This window comes from Tiliqua scincoides, chromosome 5 (assembly GCF_035046505.1).
Source record: "Tiliqua scincoides isolate rTilSci1 chromosome 5, rTilSci1.hap2, whole genome shotgun sequence".
Classification (NCBI taxonomy): Eukaryota; Metazoa; Chordata; class Lepidosauria; order Squamata; family Scincidae; genus Tiliqua; species Tiliqua scincoides.
In genome coordinates this window covers 80800907-80826580 of record NC_089825.1, presented here as the reverse complement: position 1 = coordinate 80826580, position 25674 = coordinate 80800907, and the positions used below count along the sequence as shown (strand labels likewise).

The 25674-nt window shown below is 45.4% G+C and overlaps 1 protein-coding gene and 1 long non-coding RNA gene across 5 annotated transcripts in view; one reads left to right on the top strand and one right to left on the bottom strand.

Annotated features, from left to right (window-relative positions):
* Nucleotides 1-25674, top strand: part of SLC4A1 (solute carrier family 4 member 1 (Diego blood group)) — a 50005-nt gene that overhangs the window by 12702 nt on the left and 11629 nt on the right. For all 4 annotated transcript variants that reach the window (XM_066631315.1, XM_066631314.1, XM_066631316.1 and 1 more), the window contains 10 exons: nucleotides 4272-4363; nucleotides 5048-5225; nucleotides 6407-6542; nucleotides 8143-8290; nucleotides 10980-11061; nucleotides 13574-13758; nucleotides 16341-16551; nucleotides 18937-19155; nucleotides 21121-21269; nucleotides 22917-23111. In XM_066631315.1, the coding sequence (XP_066487412.1) occupies nucleotides 4272-4363; nucleotides 5048-5225; nucleotides 6407-6542; nucleotides 8143-8290; nucleotides 10980-11061; nucleotides 13574-13758; nucleotides 16341-16551; nucleotides 18937-19155; nucleotides 21121-21269; nucleotides 22917-23111 (1595 nt within the window). The remainder of the gene's footprint in view (nucleotides 1-4271; nucleotides 4364-5047; nucleotides 5226-6406; nucleotides 6543-8142; nucleotides 8291-10979; nucleotides 11062-13573; nucleotides 13759-16340; nucleotides 16552-18936; nucleotides 19156-21120; nucleotides 21270-22916; nucleotides 23112-25674) is intronic.
* LOC136654350 (uncharacterized) overlaps nucleotides 18935-25674 on the bottom strand; it is a 28598-nt gene continuing 21858 nt past the window's right edge. The window contains exon 2 of the long non-coding RNA XR_010794598.1: nucleotides 18935-19771. This is a non-coding gene — a long non-coding RNA (uncharacterized lncRNA). The remainder of the gene's footprint in view (nucleotides 19772-25674) is intronic.

The window sequence follows — 25674 nt, the reverse complement described above, 5'->3', positions numbered from 1 at the left end:
CTTCTGAGTGGGCATGCATAGGATTGGGCTCTGAGTCATTGCTCAGTAAGGAACCATTCCTCACCTTGTTAATTCCTTGAAGGATTCCAAGCTGGTCTCCTCACTCAGAGAGGAGCCATAGTAAGCCTTTATATTTACTGTCAGCAAAGTTAAGAGTGCTTTTGAATGTATTTACTATGAACACAAGAACCACTTGTGACAGGAATTTGAGGGTGGGGCTAAGGTGTCCTGTCCTTTTGCCAAAAGGGGTGGGGGGTTATAGAGCTCAAAGCCAGGAGCTTTTTTTTTCCTTTGGATGTTGGACCATGGACGCTGCCTGATTTCAGGGTAGGTGGGATACGGGTGATGGGGCAGTGTGCAGTGGTTGTTAGAGTGTGTAATCAGTACCATGGTCAGAGCAGCAAAATATAGAAAAGAATTTAGACTTAAAAAAAAAAAGGAAGTAAGGTGCAATTGAGCACACATGTAGAAAAGAAACCACAGTCATGTGTGAAAGGTAGCTGAGAATTCCCAGAGCTTGGGACATGGAGTCAATGGTTGCAGTATCTACTTTTATAGAAAAACAGGTGCTGGTGTCCAAACCTGTCTGGGAATACCAACCTTTAATCTGGAAATTGGTCCTCCTACTCTCTGAGGACACTGTGTGAGGACTCAGTGCTGAAGGAAATGCATGCTGCATCTCTTTGGGACACTTTATTCTTTTTACCTCGTATGTTTCTTGGTTTTGCTCTGCCACCGAAAAACAGATCCAGGTCTGGAATAAATGAAGCCCTGGGTTACGCACTGAAGTTGGAGTTCTCCTCAGTTTGAATCGTTGTGGTGGGCGCAACTGGGACATCTGTTACAAATGTTCCATCTTAAAGAGGGCGGTACTGTCTCAGGGAACAGTGAGGAGTAAATCTGACACTAACAATTCATAGGGTCATGCCTAAGGGTCTTTCTTTGGGGGGGGGGTCCTAAATGAAACAAGTAAACGGGGCACACCCTTTCTAGATATTGTAGATCAAACACAACAAATAAAAACTGATATTGGGCACCTAGGCAATGTCCAATTATAATAATAAACCTCTCTGCGTTCTTTGAAGTTTCTGGAATTGTCATAAACAGAGATAGGCAACTAGGGTAGGGAACATGAATTTACAGTCCAATATAACTTCCCTCAGGATAACCTGATAGATGGATTCTACTCAACATTCAGGATCTTACTGGTAACACTTTTGGCATCAGAGAGATAAAGTATATTATTCTTAGAATAGGATGACTGGTGACTGGGTGTGGGATCTCTTGCAAGGCAGTGGTTATTTTCCTATTCCTATAGCATATTGCTTGACTCACTTTCTTGAGCCTTCTGTACTTACTTGCTTGAGTTTTCTGTACTTATTTACTCTACAGACACCTTTCAGCTCTCCTTGTGGCACACTGTAATCTGGATCTTGTAAACTGAACCATTGGGAAACTGGTGGATAGCTGGTTCTGCCTTTGGGTGAAACTAGGCATGAGATAGTAGCATTTTACAAATGTAGGTCAGAACAACACAGCTGTAAAGTTTGGGGAAGCAGGAAGATTTCAAGCAAAAAAAGAGGTGAACTGAAATAAATGCTGAGTGCTCCTTCCACCTGCCATGTCCTTTCCAACTCATCCACTTCCCCGGCTGGGTTCCTACAGTGAACATTAGCCCAGCTGGGGGAGAAAATGACTGGGAGGAAAGGTTATGAGAATCAAAATGGTGGGTAGAGCAACATTTCAGCACTCATATGCTGCCCACTGTTTTTCTACTTGACAATGCCCCCACCCTGCTTCAAAGTGGTTCAGCAACAACTGGCAATGGAAGATCTTGGGCTAACACTGTTGCCTCTGGTTATGCCCTCAGAGCTTTTAAACAGGAGTGGAGGGGAAGACTGAAGAATGAAAGAACCTCTTCATTGAATCGGATCAGAAGCTGCCTGGTCCTCAGTACCTTTGGGAGCTTCCCTTCCAGGTCAACAGCAGCTTTGGGAGGGGCAGTTTTTGCTGGGTATGCAGGGGTTAAATACCCCTCACATACATGCTGCAGTCCCAAGCCTGATTGCTCCCCACCTCCAGAGCTGCTAATTTAATAAAAAAAAAAAATCAGCAAAAACTGCCCACCCCAAGTTGCTGTTGCCCTGGAAGGGAAACTCCCAAAGGCACTCAGGACCAGGGAGTTTTAGATCCAATTCAATGAGGTGGTTCTTTCATTCTTCAGTCTACCCCTCCACTCCACTTAAAAGCCCTGAGGGCATACCAACATATACTAACAGCAACTGGCAGGCAGAAAGCTTAAGGTGTCTCCGGGCACAAAAGCAATGACCCTCTCCTCTCAATTGTGCGACTGGTAGCCAGAAAGTTTAGGTGTCTTGGGTCATGAAAGCAATGACACTCTCTTCTTGACTGTCCCACACAAATATTTTTGGCCCCTGTGATCCTATGCATCTGTGGGTTAAGAACCGAAATGCTAATATACTGGGCAAAATATGCAGAACTAATAGGCTGATTTTAATCTGTGAAATCCAATGTCTGTGGCAGAAAATGCCAGCTGCTCCTACTTGCTGTATGATTTTTAAAAAAACAAGTCTTCACTCCCTTTTTGAAATGAAGGGCATTTAGCATGACCTACAGAACTATGTTACCGACTCAAGTTGTAATTAAACAAAGATGTCGTTTAATGCCTAACAGTGCAATCCTAGTCAAGACTACCCAGAAGTAAGTCCCATTGTATTAAATGGGGCTTACTCCCAGGAAAGGGTGCAATCTAACACTTTCACATGAATCAGTGGTGCGATCTCTTTGGTCAACCATTTTCTCTTTCTCAGCCGTACGGGTCTGTAGTAAGTCTTTCTGAGATAACATGTAAATATTATAGTAAGCAGTTGGAACATATTCAGGGACTATTTAATATGTTGCAATAAAGATGCTAATTTATTGTTGGTATTACTGCTACAATTACTACACTGTTGACATGCTTTTGTGCTGTGTACACTTCGACCCCATTTGATGATAGTTTCTTGCCTGCTCTGAATAACTCTTGGTTGTGCACATTGCGTTCTTGTGGTGTTACCATTTTCAGGAATAGCAGGTGTGCTGCCTGATAGGAGTACACTTGCAACTACCTATGCTCTATGTGTATATCTGTAAATAAAGCAAATAATACAAAATGCATAAGACTCCCATTCTGTTTCTCCTTCAAAGGAATCCGAACCCAGATAGTGCTGCTCTTCAGCTCCAGCTGTCAATTTATTCTTGTCACCTTTTTGGCACACCCAGCAACATTACATAGTAGCAGAGAGAGAGAACTAACTTCTGTTCCCATTTTACAAATGTTGGAACTGGAGTCACTTAAAACATTGTGAAGACAATATGGGTTCTAGATGCATGAGAAGTCCCATTGGGAGTTCCTTACAGTGCGCGCCCATATTTCTCACGTATATTTGAAATTATGTGTTTTGGAACGCCAGTGTTCCTTTTATTTCCCCCACACAGATGATAGAGGGTACATGTTAAAAGTGTAGGAGGCAGACCTGAGAGTATGACTGACCTGTGGTACTTTTCAGTTGGCAACCGAGAGCAGGTTCAGTTCCAACTATTTTGTCTCACAAGGTGAAAATGAACATTCTGTCCCTCTGTCACGCACATCTTGCTGCATGGGGGATCCCCATCCTAGCCTACCCTAGTCCATATAAGCCTGGGCTGGAGTGGGGGGGCGCAGGTGTGTTTTCCCAAATTAGCATGCTGCTCTGGAATTTTGTCATCTCAAGGAGCCACCTGTGCTGCTTGATGGGCTGGCCTTGGCAGTGTGTGTGGTTGTTTCTCTTCCCTACGCCTTCCCAAATGCACAATGCTAACCCCCTTCTCCAAAAGGGTGCCTTTAAAAAAAATTGTGGTCTTGCACATAGTGTAGGTGTATTCAAACACACTTTCCATCACACAGCTAGGACACATCCACAGTACAAGAAGCTGAGCAGAGTCTGGAAACCGACGACGCAACTTGATCAAACTCATTAAAGCCATGTAGTATGATGTATGAAATGTTTTGGACCTGGATGGCAGAGACCTGGGCTCAAAATCTCCCTCGCAGAGCTCACTGGGTGGTCTTTTGCTAGTAATTATTTCACAGTCTGACCTAGCTCACAGATAGGGTTGTGGTGACCATACAATGGGATAACTCCATGTTCATGCCACTGTGATCTTTGTGGAAGAACTGTGAGCAGAAATGTAAAAGTGATAAACAAGCAAATTCCTTTTCTCTTTGGCAGTTTCTTCCGTGCCTGAGGTCCTGTCATCACCTACTGAGCAGGTTCCCCAGCCAACCACCTCCCACCGAGCAGTTCCCCGAGTAGCTCATGAGGTACGTTTTCGGGGCTCAGAGAGATTTGCGTTTGACTAACAGTCCAATCCTAGCCCCCACCATGTTATAGCATGTGGCCATCCCAATGGAACATGTGCTGCATGCTGGAAGGTGCAGTTGGATAGCCATCAGGATGTAAATAAAAAAATACCTCATAGTTGGTCATCTGATCCATTTTGCTGGCGCAAGTCAGGAGCATGTCAGGTTGGAAAATGGGGGATAGGATCTGGCAAAAGTCACTGCTGCTGACTCTACCCCCTCCTGCCCTCGACACATGACTTCTTTCCTCTCCCACCCAGTTACTCTCTGTGCCCTCCCCTCCGCACCCATGAACTGCCCCCTGCACCAGCCTACCTGTACTGGAACTGTCCAGGGTCCACAGTGGCAGGAATCTACCACTGCAGCCACCTTGCAGCAGTGACCTCCAACAGCCCAGCAGCAGCGTAATCTTTGTGTGATCGCAAGGCCTTTTATGCCAGCAGGACACTAGCCCCGCAGTTGTAAAAGGTCTGTAGGACATGGTTGTTAGGCTGTTCAGACTGTGCCCATGCAGTCCTATTCTAAATAAGTTAATAGTTTTGGCATAATTTAAGCTGTTGCTTACTCCACCTCGGTGTTGGTGGGAAATGTTTTGCCTGCTGCGTTTCTGCCTGCCTTGTAAAGGACATTTGCCATTCTCCCCAGGCATATGTGGAGCTTCACAGGCTGATCATGGACAAAAACAATGAGCTTCGCTGGTTGGAGGCTTCTCACTGGATTAAACTGGAAGAGGACTTTGAGGAGCTGGGGCACTGGGGCAGACCTCACCTTTCGTACCTCTCTTTCCAAAGCCTTTTGGACGTGCGCAGGGCTTTTACCAAAGGTGAGGAAACTAATGCTAGGATTTATGTCTGTATGATATTGTCATATCACATTCATTGCATCTGCAACATCCCATACGTGAACTGGCCTTCAGGCTACATACAGATGATGGTGTAGTGAGAGCACCCAATGCTCCTGCATTCCCTTTCATTCCTTGTACTAACTGTTCTCACACAGTGTGTGGGGGAATGGGAGCCTTTCTGAAGAGGGGAGAATCTTTTGCTATAGGGAAAACTAATCTATCTCCTTTAAAAACAATGGATATGTCTTTGTGCAAATCTTGCAAAGAAAACACTTTGCAAAAATGTCTATATAGTGGGGCTTTGCCATCAGGGGAAGGAGGTATCTTTTCTTGTTTCCCCCAGTTTTGTAGGGTTACACAGGCATGACTACTTGAGCACTATAGCAGGGAAGTGATCACCCTTAAGGCTAGCTGTAACCACCTTTATTATCTAGCCCAGCACTTCCTAAAGTGTTGGGACTCGCGACACCCCCATGCACTGCATTCACAGCACTCAGCTCCTTGGAAGTGACTGGCAATGACATCATCGCTAGTCAGTTCTGGGATCTGAGACATCACATGCCACTCCAAACAGTAGTAAGGAGGCCAAGGCAGGTTGGATTTTCCCAGCATGTAGTTTGCACACACTGGAGCTCTTCTGCTGCACCAAGCTTCCAACTGCTGTTTGGTGCGATCTCCCTGCTGGACCCCAGGGTGTCACAATGTGCAGTTTGGGAACTGCTGATCTAGCCCAATCATTTGTGGGGAGCATCCTTTTGCATTGCTGTCTAGAGAGCTGTGTGGGATCCTGAGGATACAGGTTGGTCTTTCCTGGCCTGATGGGTGTTCTTACTTAGGGTCAAATTAGTTGTCACATTAGAGATCTGTAATCAGTCCTCATGCTTTTTTCCCCCTGTAAAGTGAACAGAAAATGGAACTGAGGGTGGTCCTTGAACTTTATTGGAATAGTGACAATAGGGAGGATAATCCTTCCCTGACAACATAGTTCATAATATAAAGTGTGTGTGTATGTACCCCCCCCCCCACACACACACCCCTATTGTTACACTAGTGGCAGTAAAAATAGATAACTCTTTTTCTTCCCATTGTGTGTCTATATTGAGAGGATATAGTACATTGGTGGATGTTAGTCAATAAATTCTCTCTTTCTGTATCTCTAGGATGTGTCCTTCTAGACCTTCCAGAGAGGAGCCTAGCAGGAATTACCAATCAGGTGCTTGACCAAATGATCCTTGAAGGGCAGCTCAAGCCAGAGGACAGAGAGCTGCTCTTAAGAACCCTCTTACTTCAGCACAGGTATCAGTTTTTGGTGCTGCTCTGCAGGGTGGTGTTTCCCCAATTGGAGGCCTGGCTCCCAGCAGCCAAGTAAAATCAAGGGAATCCTTTTCTGCTTCATGCTGGGTTAGGCAGGCTCTATGAACTGACCACAAAGAAGCTGGGACAGGGTCTGTCACACACATACAAGAGCAGAAGCCCAAGGAGCATGGTTTTTTCAAACAAGGAAGTGTAGAACTTTCTGCTTGCTTTTAACAAAGTGCTTCCCAAATTCAGGATGAAGGGCATCCTGAAACATCCAGAATGTTTTCTCAGACGTAAGTCAATGGGGCTTACTCCCAAGTAAGTTTGTATAGAATTGCAGCCTTCCACCCCAATGCGTCCTCCCTCCCCCGCCAATGCAGCTGCACCAAAAAGGCTTGTGCTGCATCCTGCAGAAGGGGCAGTCCTGGAGGTCTCTTCTAAGTAAGGGAACATTTGTTCCTTTACACAGGGGTAAGCCTTCAAGGTGTGGACAAGTCTACTCAGACCTGTGCCTGTGAAATTGCTGGCACAAGTCCATGTGGACTTGGGTTGTGGGATCGGTTTGGGAAGCCACTGCTGTCAAAGCCACCCCCTTCCTGGGCTTGATCCCCCCTCCTCCTTGCCCCTGTTGCCATCGTGTTCCACCCTCCCCTGCCCCATTCTACCCTCCCCCCACTCTGTCCTGTTTTGTCTGCTAGCTTAACCTGGGTCAGCCAGCCTTCACAGAGTTGCTGCCACACACCAGGCTGCTCCAGCCTCCCCACCAGGGCTTTGCATGCTGTTGGAGATGTGTGTACAACTGCCATAAGGCAGTCTTTGCTGGCAAAATGCTCATTATGCCAGTGGTTTTGCCCAATAGAACTGGGCTGTTAGACTGCTATGCTGTGCTCTAGGGGTAGGTGGCCTGTGGGCAAGGGCGGTCCATCCATTTTAGCAAGGTGCTGCAGGTTGGATCAACAGGATGGAGAGGGCGGCAAATTCAGGGTGTCTTTCACCCCCAAAGAGACACAAATGAAGAGCTCCTGGAAAAGCTCTTCCAGGGCTAAAAAGGGACAGTTTTAATATAAGATAAATATAAGAAACCTGCTAAATATAAGAAAACCATCACTTACTAACACAGCAATTTTCAACCAGTGTGCCATGACACATTGGTATGCCATGAATGGTCTACAGGTGTACCATAAGAGGGTCATTTATGAATAAGGCCATTGGGGAATGTGAGCCTTCCACCAGCAGCATGGTGTGCTTTGTCAATTGTCAAAAAAATGATGGTGTGCTTTGACAATTTTAGTGCCTTCTCAGTGTGCCATGAGATGACAAAATCGCTGACTTAACAGGTGCCACTTTAGTCCAGGTGCCTAACTCAGCCCAATCAGCAGGAAGTTGAATGTGGTGAACATCGGCTCTAAACTCCTCTGACAGTTCCACATGTATCCGTTGTCTGTGAATGAAACCATACCGGTGATAAAGTATTTATTGATATGAATTATTTACTGGATGCATTCTTGTTCGGAAGTCTGAAGCATTAAGTCTTTCTTCTTTTCTCTCCCCCACCAATGCTCTCTTTGTTTCTTTTATCCTATATTTCTTTGTCCAGCCACCCTGATGAATCAACTTCATTTGACACCATTTCTCCAGGGCGGCTGCAACGGGAGGCTGACCTCCAAGACTCAGGCACGGCCCAGCCGCTTTTGCAGGAACATCACCAAATTGAGATGAAGACCTTTTCGTCTGGCTCAGAGCAGGTAGGATGGCTTGGATTTCAGAGAAGGAAAGCACCTGCCTTGGAGATCCTATGCCCGAAATTCTGGGAATTGGCCAGAAGCTGAAACCAAGTGGTACTCAGGCCTCAGAGCCTTCTTCAGACACAGAAAGGGAGGGTGCAAAAGTGGCCATTGCAATTGGCAGGCAGTATAGGAAGCCTCTGGATTGGTTACGCCTTGTGTCAGTACTACGAGAAACCTGGTATGCTGCACTTGGTTGGGTAAGATTAGTATCTTCTGCAGCTGCATTCAGGATTCAGCTCCAGCCTTTGCTCTAACACCAGCTTTGCTGAAGCCCCCAGTTGCAGTTGCTGACTTCAGGGACTCTGTGTTGGAAAACACACTCTCCAGGTCTGGATTAGGGAGGATATGGCTACCTGTAGCTCTCACCTATACAGGTCACATTTGTAAAAACATATGCAAACACTAGCATGAAATATTCAGCAAGGAGTGCTTATTGTTTACATGGAGTAAGAGGAGGATCACATTCACTGCAGTCATTGCAGGATATCTGTTAGGCTCCCAGGTCAGGGGGGTAAGATCTAGATCATAAGGCAAGACTTCATAGAGTAAAGTGAGGTAGAGAAAAAGGCAAGGACGAAGTAGGTCTGTGTGATCAGAAACATCAGCATTGGCAATGGGGGACGGTATCCCCTTGTATAGAGAGCTAATCTGACCTGGAAGCTCAGCTTCTAATTTAAGGATTTACATCCTGCCTTTCCTATAACAAAACAAACACAAACAACACAAACTTTGGTGATGCTGCAACTTGCCATGTTCTATGGATGTTCAGGTGATGTCTTTGCTGGTCTGGTTGGTTTACCTGCAGTACCTTCTATACCAGAGCTTGGTCGTGGTGTGTGACAATGGCTTTGCCAAACAAATTCAGTATCCCAGAGTTTTTCTTGATTCTGGTTCTTCAAGTGCAAATAGATGATAAATGTGCTGGTGGGAGGCACCCTAGAAGGGGAGAGAGCTGGCCCTGCTCCTTTAGTCTTCAGCCAAGTAAACCTCACCAGACTTAAGGCAGACCTGCAAACTTTGTGACTAGTGCCAATGCCAGGTCTAGATGAGCTCTGGGTCAAATGCCATTGTGGGTTCCCTGCCTTAGCAGTGTGGCAGAGGAGCCATGCTGACACTTGCTATCTTAGTTTACCCAAAATGCAATGTGCTGTCAGAAAAGGCGTAACACTTCACCCTCATGCCAGGGGCAGTGATGTCACAATGTCACATGACATTTTGACCGCAATGCTATGTGATGTCATGATGTCACTTCCTGGTACTCCCCAGAGGGTGGGCTACGCAAACCCAGCAATGTGTCCCATTCCGGCTTCTGGAGAGGCTGGGAGCCTTCACAGAAACTGGAATGAGGTGCACAAATCCAGCAGCGCCTCAGCTTGGGGAGAACCAGGTGACTGAGTGGGAGCAGTCATATGCCTCCCCAGCATAGCATCCAGGGTACGTGCTCCTCAGGCTCCACTCAAGATATACTTCTGGCTGTCAGGTTCCAGTATGGTCTGAGGTAACCAGATGGTGGTCAGATTCCATAGCAAAGAGTTGGTGTTCCAAAGGGCCAAAGTGGTCAAGGCAAGACTGGTGGTCATGTTCCAGAGCAATCAGACAAGAGGACGAGGCGGAGTATGCTTGGCTTATGCTTATGCTCAGACTGGAAAGCCAAGCGCACGGAAGTTTTTATGGGGCCACCAGAAACCTATGGGTTCCCAGGCCACCTGATTCCTCTGGAGCTGATTGGCTGTCATTTCCCTTCTGGTCATTGTTGGGAGATTGCTGTAGAGCAACAAGGCTTGGGTCAGTCGGTTCCTCTCCCTGAAAGCTGTTTCAGTTGCAGAAAACATGTCACCTGACCCTGCTGCCAGAGTTTCAGACTCCTGGCATGTTTCCCTACTTGTTACTTTGCATTATCGAAAACTTCGCATTATAGGACTTTGCATTATAGAAAACAAATATGGAAGGCACCAGCAGTATGGTCCTGAAGGGTGCCTGGCACTGCAAAAACAGGGGAGATGTCAAGAATCTACCAGGCATGTCAACTGCAAGTCAACTACATATTGGGACCAAGCCTGGATTGTAGGAGACCTCACTCAGATCTAGACCTGAAAGTTGAACTCAGGGTTCCCAAGATAATAAGCAGTGTAGCTTGGAGGCTCTGTAGAAGCTGTAGCAAGCAGAATGCACTGCTTTGTTGAGTAGGCAAAAGCAGAAGTTCCAGGTATTTATGTGGCTCCAGCCAGCTCCAGAGGTTTCAGACTGCCAGCCAATCGCAGGGGCTGATATTGCTCACTCCTGTTCCCTTCAGCATCTGAGGCCTGAGTTCACAGTCTGCTGTCAGTTTGTAAATCAATAACAATTTTTGACACCCTAAGGCATTGATGTTCTCTCATCCAAAGGAAACATGCAGAATAATTCTGAACATGTTTATACAGGGGACTGGATCAGGCAATACAACACTTCAAATACAAATCTTCAAGTTTTTGCCTTGAGCTTGCAATGAAAGTTTGAGTACTTAGAGGAACAAGCAACTGAGTATTGAAATTAAAAGTTCTTATTTCTTGGAGGGCAGTAGCAAAGCCCTCCATTCTGAGGGCACTAGCAGAGCACAAGCTGTGAAATAAACTGGTGGATTAACCTCCTATTATTCTTTTTGTTACAGGAAGAGCCAAGCAGTAACCATTTCAAGAAGCAGCTTTTAGAGAAGATTCCACCTGAAGCAGAAGCCACTTTGGTTCTAGTCGGTAAGTATCTTGTAATGTGTGAGTATAAAAGGGATTTGGTGATGAGAAAGCTGAAGAGAATCCATAGCTAAATTGGAGAAAATGTACTGTGCATGCCCAAGATTAAATCTCAGGAATCTCTAGTTGAAGGAGATTCAAGTAGCAAGGATGTCAGTGTGCCATAAATGTATGTGTGGGCAGGCAAATTAGTTTAAAAAATGACAGGCTAATAATTTTTTTTTGGGGGGGGGACTTCTTTACAATAGAGTTTCCAACTTTTTAAGGAACTGCTTTCCTCTGTTGTTAATAGCAGTTTGATCTGTAGGCATTTGCAGACTATAAAGCTAATCTCTATGCCATGAATATATAAAGTTCTTGCTAAAGGCTCAAGAACAGGAAAAGCATTTTTGTTCTGACCATTTGGGAACCCTAATTTACATGGCTAAGGCTGCAGTCCTATAGACACGTTCTTGGGAGTGAACCCTGCTGAACTTAAAAGGACTTGCATCTGAGGATGCATGCATTGGATTGTACCATTAACACAGCCCCTGTTAAGGTGTGCTGTACCACCATGCAGCAGTGACTAACAGAGGAAGGTCTGTGAACTTCCTGGAGGCCACCACTGCTGAGTGACAGCTTAGGTTCCTATGCGTTCTTAGGGTGCAGGCAGTACAGCATTGTGTTTTTGACCTACATGAGTTGTGTAAATGTGGGCTGATGAAGAATAGAGGGCAAAAGCCACTATAGAAACAAGATTGCCTGTTGTTCAGGGTTGTCAGTGGTCTTGTATGGGGATCTGGGGTCAACAAAAACCAATCAACCCTCATGGGTAAATTTTTCAGAGAAAGCTCTTTCCAGCAAGACACGCCTGTGTCTTAGGAAGGAGGAACTCGCCTGCCTATGGGGTTCTGAATTCAAGGTTATCTGGCACTAGCAGAAGTCACACTAGGGCTGCTTTCTTTTTTAAGCTAGGAAAAAATGCGGAAATGACGTTTTCAACATGCTAGCATGCTTCCAGCGCAGTTATTTTTAAAATGACAAAATAGCACCCCATCATTAAAATCAATTGTAGGGTTGCTGCCATGTTGTTTCCATACACTCCATACACTATGGTGGCCACCATGTTTTTGACAGGTTCCTCTGTTTGTTTCTATTGAAACTAGGTGGTAGTGATGTAAGCATGGTGGCGGCCATCGTTTCTAGCTCTGAACTCGCTCGGAGAAATTCTAGCGTGACTAGCATGCTGGAACCGAATGCGACCCGAGTGCACTGGAACCTTAAAAAAATGACTCTCTAGTGCTTCCAGTGCTAGAAGCTAAAAAAAAAGAACGTAGCTTAGGATATGAAACATTGTTTGCCTCAAATGAGACTGACTCCAAAGGTCCCCAGATATTGAAAAGAAAATAAGGAATACTGACCTGGATTCCAGGGCCCAGTGGTGTAGCCAAGGGGGAAGTGGAGGGACAACATTTTTAACACCCCATAACATCCCCCCAAATTTTAACACCCCCATACAACATCTTAGAGGCCTCTGAAAGGCACTTCCAACTTTTGGCGAAAACCAGAAGACTTCCAGAAAATTTTGGAGACTACCAGGAGGACTTCTGAGGTCTGGGGGGAGCACTGGGAATTTTCTGAGGCACTGGGTACTAGCCCAGGGGGCACTGGGTAACTTTTCCTGGGTACCATACCTTGAGGGGGTGTCTTAGAGGTCTCCAAAAGACAGGAAGGCCTCTAAGACACCCCCTCAAGCCATGGTACTCAGGGCAATAGTACCCTCCCCCCCTTAGCTACACCACTGTCAGGGCCTGCTTTTTGCTTCTTAGTGGACAATGCTAGCCTCATTAGCTACAAAAAACTAGCAAAAAAATTGTTCTCCACTCTCAATCGTATCTTTCTTCTCACTTTCTCCTCTCTTTCCTTTTAAAATGACCATAAATAATATGAAAGGTTCAAGCGGACTCAAAACATATGTGCAAGCTGGGGTGGGTTGAAATATTTTGGTACTGGATGTGGAAAATCCAAACAGTGCTGGCTGTTTGCCACTCTTTTGTATTCCCCAAGTTTGCAACCTCACACTGCCTAATGGCAGGGCTAGCTTGGCCCAGGCCAACATGGGATATAACCCCTTCCTTCTACAAGGTACATAATAATCTGTATTGGGCTTGAGAGGGAATGGAAGCCTGTTGGTTCTTGCTTAGCTTATGCATTTTGGCAGGGGAAGCCATATTTGTCCATAGCATAAATACTGCTTTGCTTCTCTGTCTTGGATGGCTTGTCAAAATATGACCATCTATCTAGCTTGTGAGGACTTGATGGCAAACTTTGCTCACTTTGCTATCTCTCATTTCCTCCCCTTGTTCCCATTCTCTTCCACCCCTTTTCCTCTGCTTGGATCTCTCCACTTCTGTCTCATATCTCTCTCTCTCTCTCTCTCTCTCTCTCTCTCTCTCTCTCTCTCTCTGCCCCTCATTCTTTCTTCCTATGACAAGGCCCCTAAATGACACCCCATACCCATCCATCCTTCCTTCAGGCTGTGCCACCTTCCTGGACCGCCCCACACTGGCCTTTGTACGCTTGAAGGATGCTGTGGAGCTGGATTCTGTCCTAGAGGTCCCTGTGCCTGTCAGGTTTCTTTTTGTGGTTCTGGGCCCAGATTCCCCCCACACCGACTACCCTGAGATTGGGAGAGCCATTTCAACAATGATGTCTGAAAGGGTAAGTTGGATTCCCCCCAACCCCTGCCATAGCTTTGAGTTGCATGGGAAAGCCTTGGAATTATCTTCTTCAGAAATGTTTAAAGAGGAATTGTCAGCAGTGTGGCCAAGAGCTAGGAGCCCATTTGGAAACAGCCCTGGTGCTGATGGCTGGGCTGAAGGGACAGCATCAGGAGTTGGCCAAGCTGGGCATAGGGCAGTGGCCCAGGATCATTAGAAGGCCTGTGGTCCAGCCCTAAGAGCCCTCCCAGTGTCCTACCTGGAGCATCAGCAGAAATTCAGAACAGGATCTATGGTGCCTGCATTGGCCACCATCTTTCTTTTCGCAATGCAATGCACTCATACCATCAGTGCATTACTGTGATTCAGTAATGGGGTGGACACATTTAATTTTTTTTTTTAAATGGCAGTAGTTGTAATCCTGCTACCCAGGAAAGCCCCCTTGAATCCTGTGTAGGGCTTATCTGGGTGGTAGGCCGCCAGTAGTGCTCTAGACTGCTGTCTCCAGCCGTCACACATTCCATTAGGAGGATTGGGGCCCCAGTGCAGCACTTTGTCCTAGGCCTCCCATCACCTGGCACTGACATTCCTGGACTAGGTTGATGGAGTTAATCTGTCAGTTGCTGTGGTGAGGCGGTTAAATAAACATGAGTTTGGTCCAGCCAGTGAACTATTGCTTCCCTGCCATGTAATAGTCAAAGAAGGGCAAGAAAAGTCTGATTCAGCAGGCCTAGACTGAAGGGAGCAAAGGCATCCTATAATACCCCTGGCTGAATGCCTGGGACCAAGGCTGACCTAACCAAGGAATAATTCTAAGTCTTAGCATTTATACAGAGCTTTCAGCCTTCAAAACTCTTCACATACATCATTGTAGCAATGCTTATAACAGTTCTATAAAGTAGCCAGAAGTATGTCTCGGTATAGTGGATGAAGTGATTGATTCTAAGAGAAACGCAGTTTCTTTAGCTATCCAATGAGTTAATGGCTGAAGTGAAATTTGCACTAGTCACTTTATGAATGTTAGTAAGAAGGGTTTATGTCACTCCCAACCAGTGGTGTAGCTAAGGAATCTGCTACCTATGGTCAAAGAAGACTTTGTAGCCCCACCTCCCAAAATGAAATCAAATTTAAGAAAATACTGTAAATGAAATGTGTGCCTCATATTGGTTAGAGACACTGTGCTGGGGTGAAGAGGGACAGTTATTCTCCCCCTGCTAAATATAAAAGGAACACCACTTGAAAAGTGCCTCTTTACCTAGTTAACAGCGGCAACTGTATTATGATACGTGGAAATGAAAGCTGACTCATATTGACACCTTATTGGTTCCATTCCATGCTGTATCATAATAACACCTCATTGGCTCTCAGAAGAATCAGTCTCATTGGTCAGTTTTGAGTTAAAGAAATCCACTTTTTGTTCCATAAGGCAGTTATGTTTTCATTTTCTGGTTAATTGGCCATAACTTTTGATAGAATACAGATATTCCAATGTGGGTTGTTTCATTGCATTCTGCATTAAATGACCTTTCCAATGATATATAACAGAATGGTATTATTTGTACATTCAAAGGTTTTCACAATTTTGGCTACTAGTTTCAAGTTCAGCTTGTTGCTCTCCCCTCAGCTTGTTGCCCGATGCAATTGCTACCCCTGCAGCCCCTTAGCTATGCCACTGCTATGCCAGCCAATCAGAGATTGTACTGAGGGTTAATAAGTACCTACAGGAACATGGAAAATTATTCAGCACTTGTACCCTTGTGTGGAGTGACTTAGACCTTCACATCTGAATCTCAATTATCAGAGTTGTGGCCCTTGGCAATTGTGTGTGTTTGTACGTCATGCGTGCATGCAACTTGGTGAATGACTGACATGTTTGCAATAATCCTAAAGTGTGTCTTCATGAGCTAATGTCTGTGTGATGTGCTAGTGAAAATATCACATGGAGCCCATGCGATCATCTTATACAAGGTAGCTGCTATCCCTGCTCAGCATTCCACTTCCTGGTTTGCTTCATGTAGAAGTTAGTACTTCATTGAAGAAGTCATAACATTTCTGTGATGTTTCTTGATAATACTCGGACAAAGGTATTGACTTATTTCCTTTTCATGCCCATTAGTCCCAATACTCCCGTTTCATTACTGAAACCTTTTTCTGTCTAAAACAGTATGCTATGTGTTTATTTATTTATTTTATCTAGGAGTGTTTAAACCAAACTATATGTGTGAAAGTGGCCAGTGGCCCAGGCACTGTGTCAGGATGGGATACCTCATTGTTCAGGGATAGTGTAAGGGATTGGCTAGACTGGGCACAGGTTGTGAACCCACCTGACCCCTAACCTTTCAGTACCAGTGCAACGGTAGGGCTATCATGGGAGAGGGCAATGGAGGATTTTGCCTCAAGACCCCTAACAACCTGATACTAGCACTGTCCTTATTCCCATGCTCCACCTCTAGCCGTAAAAATGCAACCAAGGAATGCAGGAAGATGTCATAAAAATGCATTCCAGAAGCTGCCTCTCCTGATAATCCCCCAGAGTGAACATTACTTCCCCCATTTTCATATTTTTCTTTCTTTCCTGGGCAGGTGTTCCGCAGTGATGCCTATTCGGCAGCAAGCCGGAAAGATCTGGTGAAGAGCGTGGAAGACTTCTTGGACTACTGCATTGTCCTCCCACCATCTGAGATCCAAAGTGAACAGCTCCTCAAATCATTGTTGCCACTGCAGAAGCAGCTCCTGCGGAAGAGGTATCTGACAGTGGAGAAGCAGCCAGAGACAGAGCTCTCAAAGGTTTTAGGTATGTCTTAGTGGGTGAAGACAGTTGCACTGCTGCAAGGAACTTTGCCTACTGACTACTAAGGGTGTAGTAGTTAATTTGTTTTTAAAAAAGGATGGTTGGAAGTTTAAGCCATACCCCGAGAACCTGAAGCTCTGTCTTCTTGGTCCAGATGTATGGGAGTGGCTTGTGTGCTTATCCAACAGTAAGTGAAGTTAGGATTGTGCACATTCTGTGATTGTACCACACCCTCACAGATGTTGGCATTGAGTGTGGAATTAAGCATAATGGCTGAGGTCAGTACCTTTTGCAACTTATTAAACTTGCAAGATGTCCCCTGGTTCCTTTGATAGCACAGGTGCAATTGCTCATGCAGGATTGCACTGTGAGGACACAACAAAGATCTGGCAACTTCACAGAAGGGTGGAGTTGGGAGAATAGGATTTTCGCAAGTCAAAGAATGGGACTCCTGTAGCTGGCATGATTTTGCCCCTGGCTTTGATTTTACAAAAGATAACACAGTGTAGCAAAATTGAAACAATTTTGTGTTTATCTGAATATTATGATGTTTCTTTATTCATTTTGGTGCAAGGATTTCAAAAATGCTGCTGTTTTTGGCATAGCATCAATAGTTCAGTGACAGTTTATACTATGTAGTTGTATTAGACAATAAGTGCAATCCTAACCAACTTTCCAGAATCAAGGTAAGGGCAATGCAACTCCAAGGTAAGGAAACAAACATTGCCTGACCTTGAGAAGGCCTCCAAGACTGCCCCCCCAACTGCAGGATGCAGCACATGCCCCACTAGCACAGCTATGCCTGTACTGGAAAGTTGGTTGGGATTACGCCAAATGTGTATTACAATGCATTAGGCAATAGGATAGATACAAATACAAAATATAAGACACCGCAGACACTCGCCTATAAGGCAACCTCCCAGATAAGTCGAGGACAGGTTTTCAGCCAAAAACCATGAGTTTTTGGCTGAATGTTCCATGAGTCTCAGATAAGTTGGGGGTAAAACTTGGGGAATGGTGCTTGGGAGAAGGAGCTGCAGCTTGTCCTGGAGCCTGATTGAAAGGGGGAAAAGAATCTGAGTCACACCACTGTTTCTGAAGACACTAACAAGGTGCTTATGTAGTACTGTGTACCATCCCCCCTTAAAGCAACAGAATTGAACATTGCATTGAATTGCTAAAAAAAACCACAGCCCTGACCCCTGAGTGACCTGCAGATAAGAGGAGGAGACCATCTACACTTGATTGATTGGTAGAAATGTCTTGAGGATACAAAAAAACTAAGATTACCATTGGATTCAGTGCCTTGAAATTGTCTAAGACAGTGTTTCTCAAACTGTGGGTCAGGACCTACGAGGTGGGGCGCGAGCCAATTTCAGGTGGGTCCCCATTCATTTCAATATTTTATTTTTAATATAGTAGACTTGATGCTCCCATGGTATGTGACTGCATTTGGGGAAATGTTAACAGACCTGCTATGGTCTGTTACCATAGCTACTATGTATATTCTTTTAACAATGATAGTAAATGGGACTTACTCCTGGGTAAGTGTGGGTAGGATTACAGCCTAGGATTGTTAAAAAATTTTCCTGCTTGATGTTGTCACTTCTGGTCATGACATCACTTCTGGTGGGTCCTGACGGATTCTCATTCTAAAAAGTGGGTCCTGGTGCTAAATGCGTGAGAACCACTGGTCTGAGAAACATTAAAAATTCAACTTAAACTATTTTTATGTTTCACAGTGATTAAGCAAAGCAGGCAAATATGTGGAATAATTGAGAAAGTTCGCAGAATTTGAGTAACATTGGCTCAAGTTTTTTGGAATTGTAGAGCAAACACAGTACTAATGAAAGGATCTCTGTACATGCTCAGTGGCATGCACCATTTTATTATTACTTCACATATTCTATTTTATTTTAAAAAATATGCTACACGATTTTGAACAAAACAACGTTACAGAACTCTGTTGACAAAGAACAAATTTTTCTCAAAGTAAGAGGCTGAATTCCCTGTAATCAGGACCAGCTCAAGACCTCCTGAGGCCTGAGGTGACATGCAAAACGCTGCCCCCCTTACCAGACGATGTGTCAACCTCTGTTCCTTTTACTCTCCACTGTATTACCTTAGCACTCTCCTCATCTCCGCATTTCCTCCTCCTCTCTCCCCCCCTCTTTTCCAAGGGGGAGGGAGCAGTGGAGGCAGGTAGGTGGGCAGAGATGAGTGCCCCCCACCAATCTGCTGCTTGAGGTGACTGCGTCAGTTGGCCTCATGGATGGGGCAGGCCTGCCTGTGATGCCCCCCTGTGAAAACCACTGCTCGGGTGTCAGTCATCCTTTCTCTTTCCCTCATCTAACGTTGTTGTTGCCTATGTTCTTCCATTTCATGCAGAGCAAGAATTAAAAAAGCAGGGTTTGAAACCAGAAGATGATGATGACCCCTTACGCAGGACTGGCAGGCCTTTTGGTGGGCTGGTGAGAGACATACGACGTCGGTACCCCAAATATCTGAGCGACATCAAGGATGCCATCAATGCCCAGGCTCTGGCTGCAGTCATCTTTATCTACTTTGCTGCGCTTTCTCCTGCCATTACCTTTGGGGGCCTTCTGGGTAAGAAAGATAAAATTACAAGCTGCGCATTGACAAAGAATCACAAACTGGCCATCAAGAGGATGACCAGAGCTGTTATGAAATGCAGGAAGGTTTGGAGCACTGGGGTTACCAGCAAGTCAGGACAGCCCCCGTGCCCCTCTTTTATCTCTAAGTTGGGAAGTGTAGATAGAGGAGAGTCAGTGTAGCATAAAAGTCCCCTAAAGGAGCTTATATGCTGGCTCACTTGTCTTTTCTGAGCTCTGCTCACATATGGATGGAGTTTGGGCACACAAAGAACAGCCTGAAAATTGTACAGGGGAACCATGATAGAGGCCACTTCGCTTCTTACTTGCTTATTCATTTGTGTACAGAAAAATGTTATACTATTTTTTCATTAAGCTATATTCAAAGTAAATATTAAAAACAAATGTCACAAAAACAATGAAAAGAATGAAAACATCTGTTTAACATTTGGATGCCATTGTGGTACTCCAATGTTTTCAACTATTTAAACAATTACTTAGTGATACTTATTTATTTGTGGCTGGATGCTGGAATCTTCTATGGCACAAATTAAGGCATATGGAGATGTGGCTCATGGAAACCTGGAATTCCTGCTCCTCCATCTCTGTCCCTGGTCAAAGAAAAAAAACATGAGAGAGGTACAACCCCCCAATGGTGTAACAGAATGTAGACAAAATGATCTGTTTCTAAACTGAAATGCTTTTGTTTAGAAACAGATTATTTGCCTACAATGTGTCATTTGTCCCAGGACATTTGTGTCTGGTTTTGTGTGTGTGTGTCATGGTCATTTGCATCACACTACAAATGAGCAACAAACAAACTATAACTGGGCAATAAATCCCATGTTATATATTTTAAGCCTTTTATCCCAGCCTTAACCCTAACCTTACCTTTGAGTTTTAAAAATGTACAAAGTACATCTAATATCAATATACATACATAGGGACACAAATGTGCATGACACAAAAAGAACGGACACAAACGACCACTACCAGGACACCATTTTCCAGAATGCAATTATCTTGTCACTACTCCATACTGTGGGTGGCTGCTTGTGGAATGTCCACACATCCTGCATTGATCTTTGATCAGCATGGTCCTGTATTGTTTTCAAAACCTGTTGAGTCAGAAGACAGAGTGGGACAAAGGAATGCATCTGCACCTTGGGAAACTGTTGTCTGTCTTCAGCTATGAGGCTTTTTAGATCAACATTCTAAACAGCTTAGAACAGTGGTTCCCTGTAGGTCCATGGCCCACCAAGTGGGTCACAACCCGATTTTTGGTAGGTCACAAAACTGACAAGGCAGATTAGGCTATGTGCACCAAGGTTTGAACAACCTGCTACTTGGAGGGGGGGGAGCAATGCTGTTCAATCACCATTATAGCCACGGAGGCCTGAGCTTTTTAGGTGGGTTTGGGAACCACTGCCTTAGAACATGTGAAGTTGCCTTCTACTGGATCTACTACCTTCTACTGGCTAGTAGCATAGCTAGAGGGAGGTCAGATCAGTAAGTTTTGCAGGAGACCTCAATGTGCTGTGTAAGTGACCTATTCCAGGCAGTGACAGAAATGCTCAGGAGATGCCTCCGCATTGCTGTCACTGCCTGGAATGGCTCTGGCAGCTAGGGGGAGGGGCCACTTACACATCACATTGAAGTGCCCTGCAAAACTTACTGATCTGACCCCCCCTTTAGCTACACTACTGGATAAGACCACTAGCCCATGTAACTCAGTAGTGTTGACATTGAGTAGGAGCAGCATTCCAGGATTTTCAGACAGGGTTTTCCCGTTGCCTTTCCCAGTGATGCCAAGGAGCCTTCTCCATGCAAAAAGCTGTGCTTTAAAACTGAACTATTATTCCCTCCCCCCCCCCCCATCAACATACTGTTGAATCTCTGGGTTGCCCAGAGAAAGCCTGTTAGTTTGTCCTTTCTTGCTAATGTTGTCTCTTGTTTCCAGATGAGAAGACTGATAAGTGGATGGGAGTATCTGAGCTTTTGCTCTCCACGTCAATTCAATGTGTGCTGTTCTGCTTGCTTGGAGCACAACCTCTGCTTGTGCTTGGCTTTTCGGGGCCCCTTATGGTCTTTGAAGAAGCCTTTTATAATGTAAGTCCCTCCTATAAAGCACACTCCCTGTTGAATGATAGCTTCTTTCTCATGTTAGAGTTTAGAAGGTCCTGAAAAGGCCACATACTACAGCCCCATTTTGCAAGACACACATACACCACAGTTCAGTCCACAGCTCAGGCCCTCAGTGTCATTATCACAAAATGTGGTGATGGCCATTTGCTTAGATTGGCTGCTTCTAAAACAGGATAGACAAATTTGAAATTTGTGGAGGAGAGTTTTATCAGTGACTATTAGCTGTGGTATTAAATGTCTTACATGTTGACAGACAGTATCTCTATCATAATCAGACATTGGAGTGGGGTTGGGGGGAGCTAACAACAAAGGCTAGTGTCCAGGGGCGACCTCCTCCAAGGCCCCTGACTTACCTCTAGAGGGGAGCAGCCCCCAGTCACGGATCCCCCTTTCCTCCCAGGACAAGTGGAGGTCCCATCCTGCCCTCTGCAGCGCTGGTCCCGCCACCCAGGAAGAGGTAGGACCAGGCAAGCCTGTGCCTGGCTTGCCCGACAGATGGGATGTGGACGACCCTCTGTTTGGGCCGGCGGGCAGGCGGGCCAGCATGTCTCCGCCGCGACAACCAGGCAGCCGGTTGTGGAGGACAGCCCGCCGGACTACCTGGCGGACTCAGGTGTTCCCACCTGATGATGTCAGTGGGCGACAAAGCTCGCCGCTGGCCCCGGATACCCAAAGGGGCGGGACAGGGGAGGCCTGGCAGGGGGCACAAGCCACCAGTGGAGGAGGGTCCTTTGGGGGGATTAATCCCCACCGCAGGCACCGGGAAACCCCTTTCCAGAACCCAAGCCTGGGGCCGGACACTGGCCCTTTTAGAGCTACCAAGCCAGGAAGAGGCGGGGTTAGGAGGAGCCCTGCGGCTTCTTAAGGTTGGGCCAGCCCATGATGACAGTCAGTCTGGAGAGAGCAGGCTGAGGGGAGGTAGGAGCGCCAGCTTTCCTACCAGTGACCCAAGAAGCCTGCCTCAAGCCTGAGCGGGGGACCAGGGTACTGTCACCCCCCCCCCCCGCTGAACACTCTAGAGAGAGAGAGAGAGAGAAGCTGGACTGGCAGCTGGGCCTTCTGGCCCAGGGATCCTTGCAGAACGCCCTATGCCCTAGCCCCACCGGGCACCAGTAACCCCACAGATATATTTCATGTCTGTGTTCTGCTTTTGAGTTTTCCTAGGGTTCTAGCTGACCAACATTGGAGGCAGGATGCTCAGTTAGACACATCTGTGTCTGATCCAGCAAAATAATTCTTATACTATTAAGCACTAGTCACTGCTTGTTCATTTTCAGGTTATTTCCACAGCCATAAGATCTAGAAAATGAGTTTATTTTAAAGAAGAAACTTCCAGATTCTCAGGATCTTGAATCTCCCATCACATATAAAGTATTGTGCTTGCTTTTTGTGACTGTAAACCTGTGGATTTTACACCAACCCAGTTCTAGGGGTCTATGCTGGTTTCACAGGAGTAGGCCTGAAGATTTCACTGTGGTCTTGAGAGCTGTTTAGCTCCAGTGTGAGCACAAGTGAGAGATATTTCACCAAAGCAAGATGAGGGAAGGGGAAAGAATTACCAATGTCTAATGGGCTTTTCCTGTATCCCCCTGCCCCAATTTTTCTCCACAGTTTTGTGAATCAGCTAGCATTGAGTACATTGTGGGGAGAGTCTGGATTGGCTTTTGGCTTATCATCTTGGTAGTGCTGGTGGTGGCCTTTGAAGGAAGTTTCTTGGTGCGGTACATCTCTCGCTACACCCAGGAAATCTTCTCCTTTCTCATCTCCCTCATCTTCATCTATGAGACATTCGACAAACTTATCAAGGTATCACAACGTGCTTTTCTTTCTTCCCTTGTTTACAGGGCAGTACTGGTTTTGTGAGGCAGCTACCTTACTGGTGTGGCTCAGCTTTTTCTGGGACAGAATGTTATAGGGCTACAAGGAGGTGGGACACATTTTTATAAGGCTACAATACTGAAAGTCTGCCTGTCAAGATTCACTGCCAATGATAGTGTCCCATAGGGTGACAGAACTGTGCTAAGGCACTAAACAAAGTAAACATACACATCTCATTGTTCCCTAATGTATTAATTGGCTTCCTTTCTGCCAGAGAACTGGCCAATATGATGAGGTAGATTCTGAGCCTTGAATTCCAAGCAAGAGGTGTGAGACTGTCCCATTTTCACACACTTCATGTTGTCCTGGTCTGTGTATGTACAAAATGACATTGTCCTGCGTGTTATGTAAGTAACAATTGTGATGTTCTTGCTAAAAAGGGACAAAACGTGTGGTTAAAGCTCAGGTTTGAACCACATGTTTTGAGGAATGCCATGGCTGTTACTACTATGCTCATATCTCTTTCCTTGTGTAACTGCAATCATGTTTTTTTAAAAAAAATGCATGATGATACAGTTTTGCTCAGTTTCTTTGCCCCGCTCCATTTCACAGTGTGATGACCCCACGTCATGCATCTTCTTTAACTAAGGGAAGCATTGAGGAGGCAACACAGATGACAAGAAGTCATATGTTGCTAGTACCGGTAGTTGTGTACTGTACTTTTATATATAATCATAATATGGCCAAAGCTATGAGAGTGGTGAAGCAATTTCACAAAGTGATACAAAGGGCGCAGTCCTAACCCACTTTCCAGCTCTGGCATAGCTGGACCAATGGGGTGTGTGTTGCATCCTGCAGCTGTGTGGCACTCATGGAGGCCTCCTCAAAGTAAGGGAATGTTTGCTCCTTTACCTTGGAGCTGCATTGCCCTTGTCAGTGCTGGAAAATAGGTTAGAGTTGTGCCCTAAATTGCGTAAATTTACATAAATTGCCTAAATTTACACAAATTGTCTAAAGCGTATGCAAACTGTCTAAAACATATGGAAACTGCCTGAACTTGCATCAATGGGTGGGTGTGAGTTAAACGAGGTTACAGCAGGGTATGTGACTTTTTAAAAATACATTTTCAATCAGTTGTTGATTAAGGGCCCAATCCTATCCAACTTTCCAATGCCGGTGCACCCACAATGCAGCCCCGGTAAAAGGGAACAATAATTCCCTTACCTGCAGGAGGACTCCGTTACTGCCCCCTACTGCAAGATGCAGCGCATGCCCTGTCAGCCTGACTGTACCAGTACTGGAAAATTGCCTTAAATCTGCAGGTGTGGAACCCACGAATAAGGTGGGCCCACTGTATATTCACTCATGGATTCTGGTTTGTGCAAATCCTAGTGTCCTAGTGTCCTCTCCCTAGTGTTGGTTTTCTCATCTGTAAAATGGGAATGAAAGCAGCAGGGCTGCTTTGGGAAACAAACAAGCTAAACAAGATGAAGCCATGTATTTGCTGTATGGGATGATGATGAGTACATGATCTATTCCTTCCAAAATTCTGTAGCTGGCTTGCAGTAAGATGCTTGCCAGGATTGAGGTAGCCAGATTTTCATTGTCCCCGTCCTCCCCCCCTCCCCCCCAGCTTGAAAACAAGCTGGTCTCAGGAAGCAAGGCTGTCAAGGCATGGTTTCCATAGAAACTGAGGAGAGGGAGGAAGAAACAAGGGAGGAATGAAAAGATGTAGGAAGGATGGGAGGGAAAGAGTGGGATTCTTGTAAATTGTTTAAATTAACATCTTGGGGGATTTGAATCAGGTAGGTTAAGTGCTGCAGACACTGGAGAGAAGCGGCCCCAGGAAGCAGAAGTTCTAAGGACAAGGAGGTAAAGAACCAGAAGTCCCAAGGAATCAGAAATAGAGAGGAGAATGGCCAAGCAGAAGAGGAGCTGTGTCCTGCTAGGGAGGATAACTGGATTTCATATATTGATTCAGAATAGCCAGCCAAACATTAATCTGCTCCTCTCCAGCGTTTCTTTATCAAAAAGGCACACACAGCTAATGAGTTTCTATGTGAGAACAGAGTGCTTATTTCTGGCCAGAGTGCTTATTTCAGAGCATCTGCTTAATGATGTCACTTTCTGCTTAATGATGTCACTTCTGCCCCTAAGTAGGTACCATGAATGCGATTCGACCCACTGTATGAAACAAGTTTGACACCCCTGTCTTAGATTCTACAAGTCAGTTCATAGGGAGTGATGTATGGCTTGCTAGGCCTCATTATTGCCCTGAGAACATAATCTGGAACAGCACACTGCAGTCATTTACATGGGTCAATTAAAAAAAAATTATAGCGGAACATCATTTTGGTACTTTCTAAAAAGTTTAAGTCCAGTACTGTACTGGCTGTTAAAAAGGCCAACCTCAATAGCCCACCTCAGAGAAAGGGAGTAAGGCCCAGCTTACACATGCAGTAGAATAAAGTGGGAATGTGAGGACAGAATCCTGAGATGGAGAAAAGGATTGAACTACTTTAGACTGCAAGTACGGGATAACATATTCCCC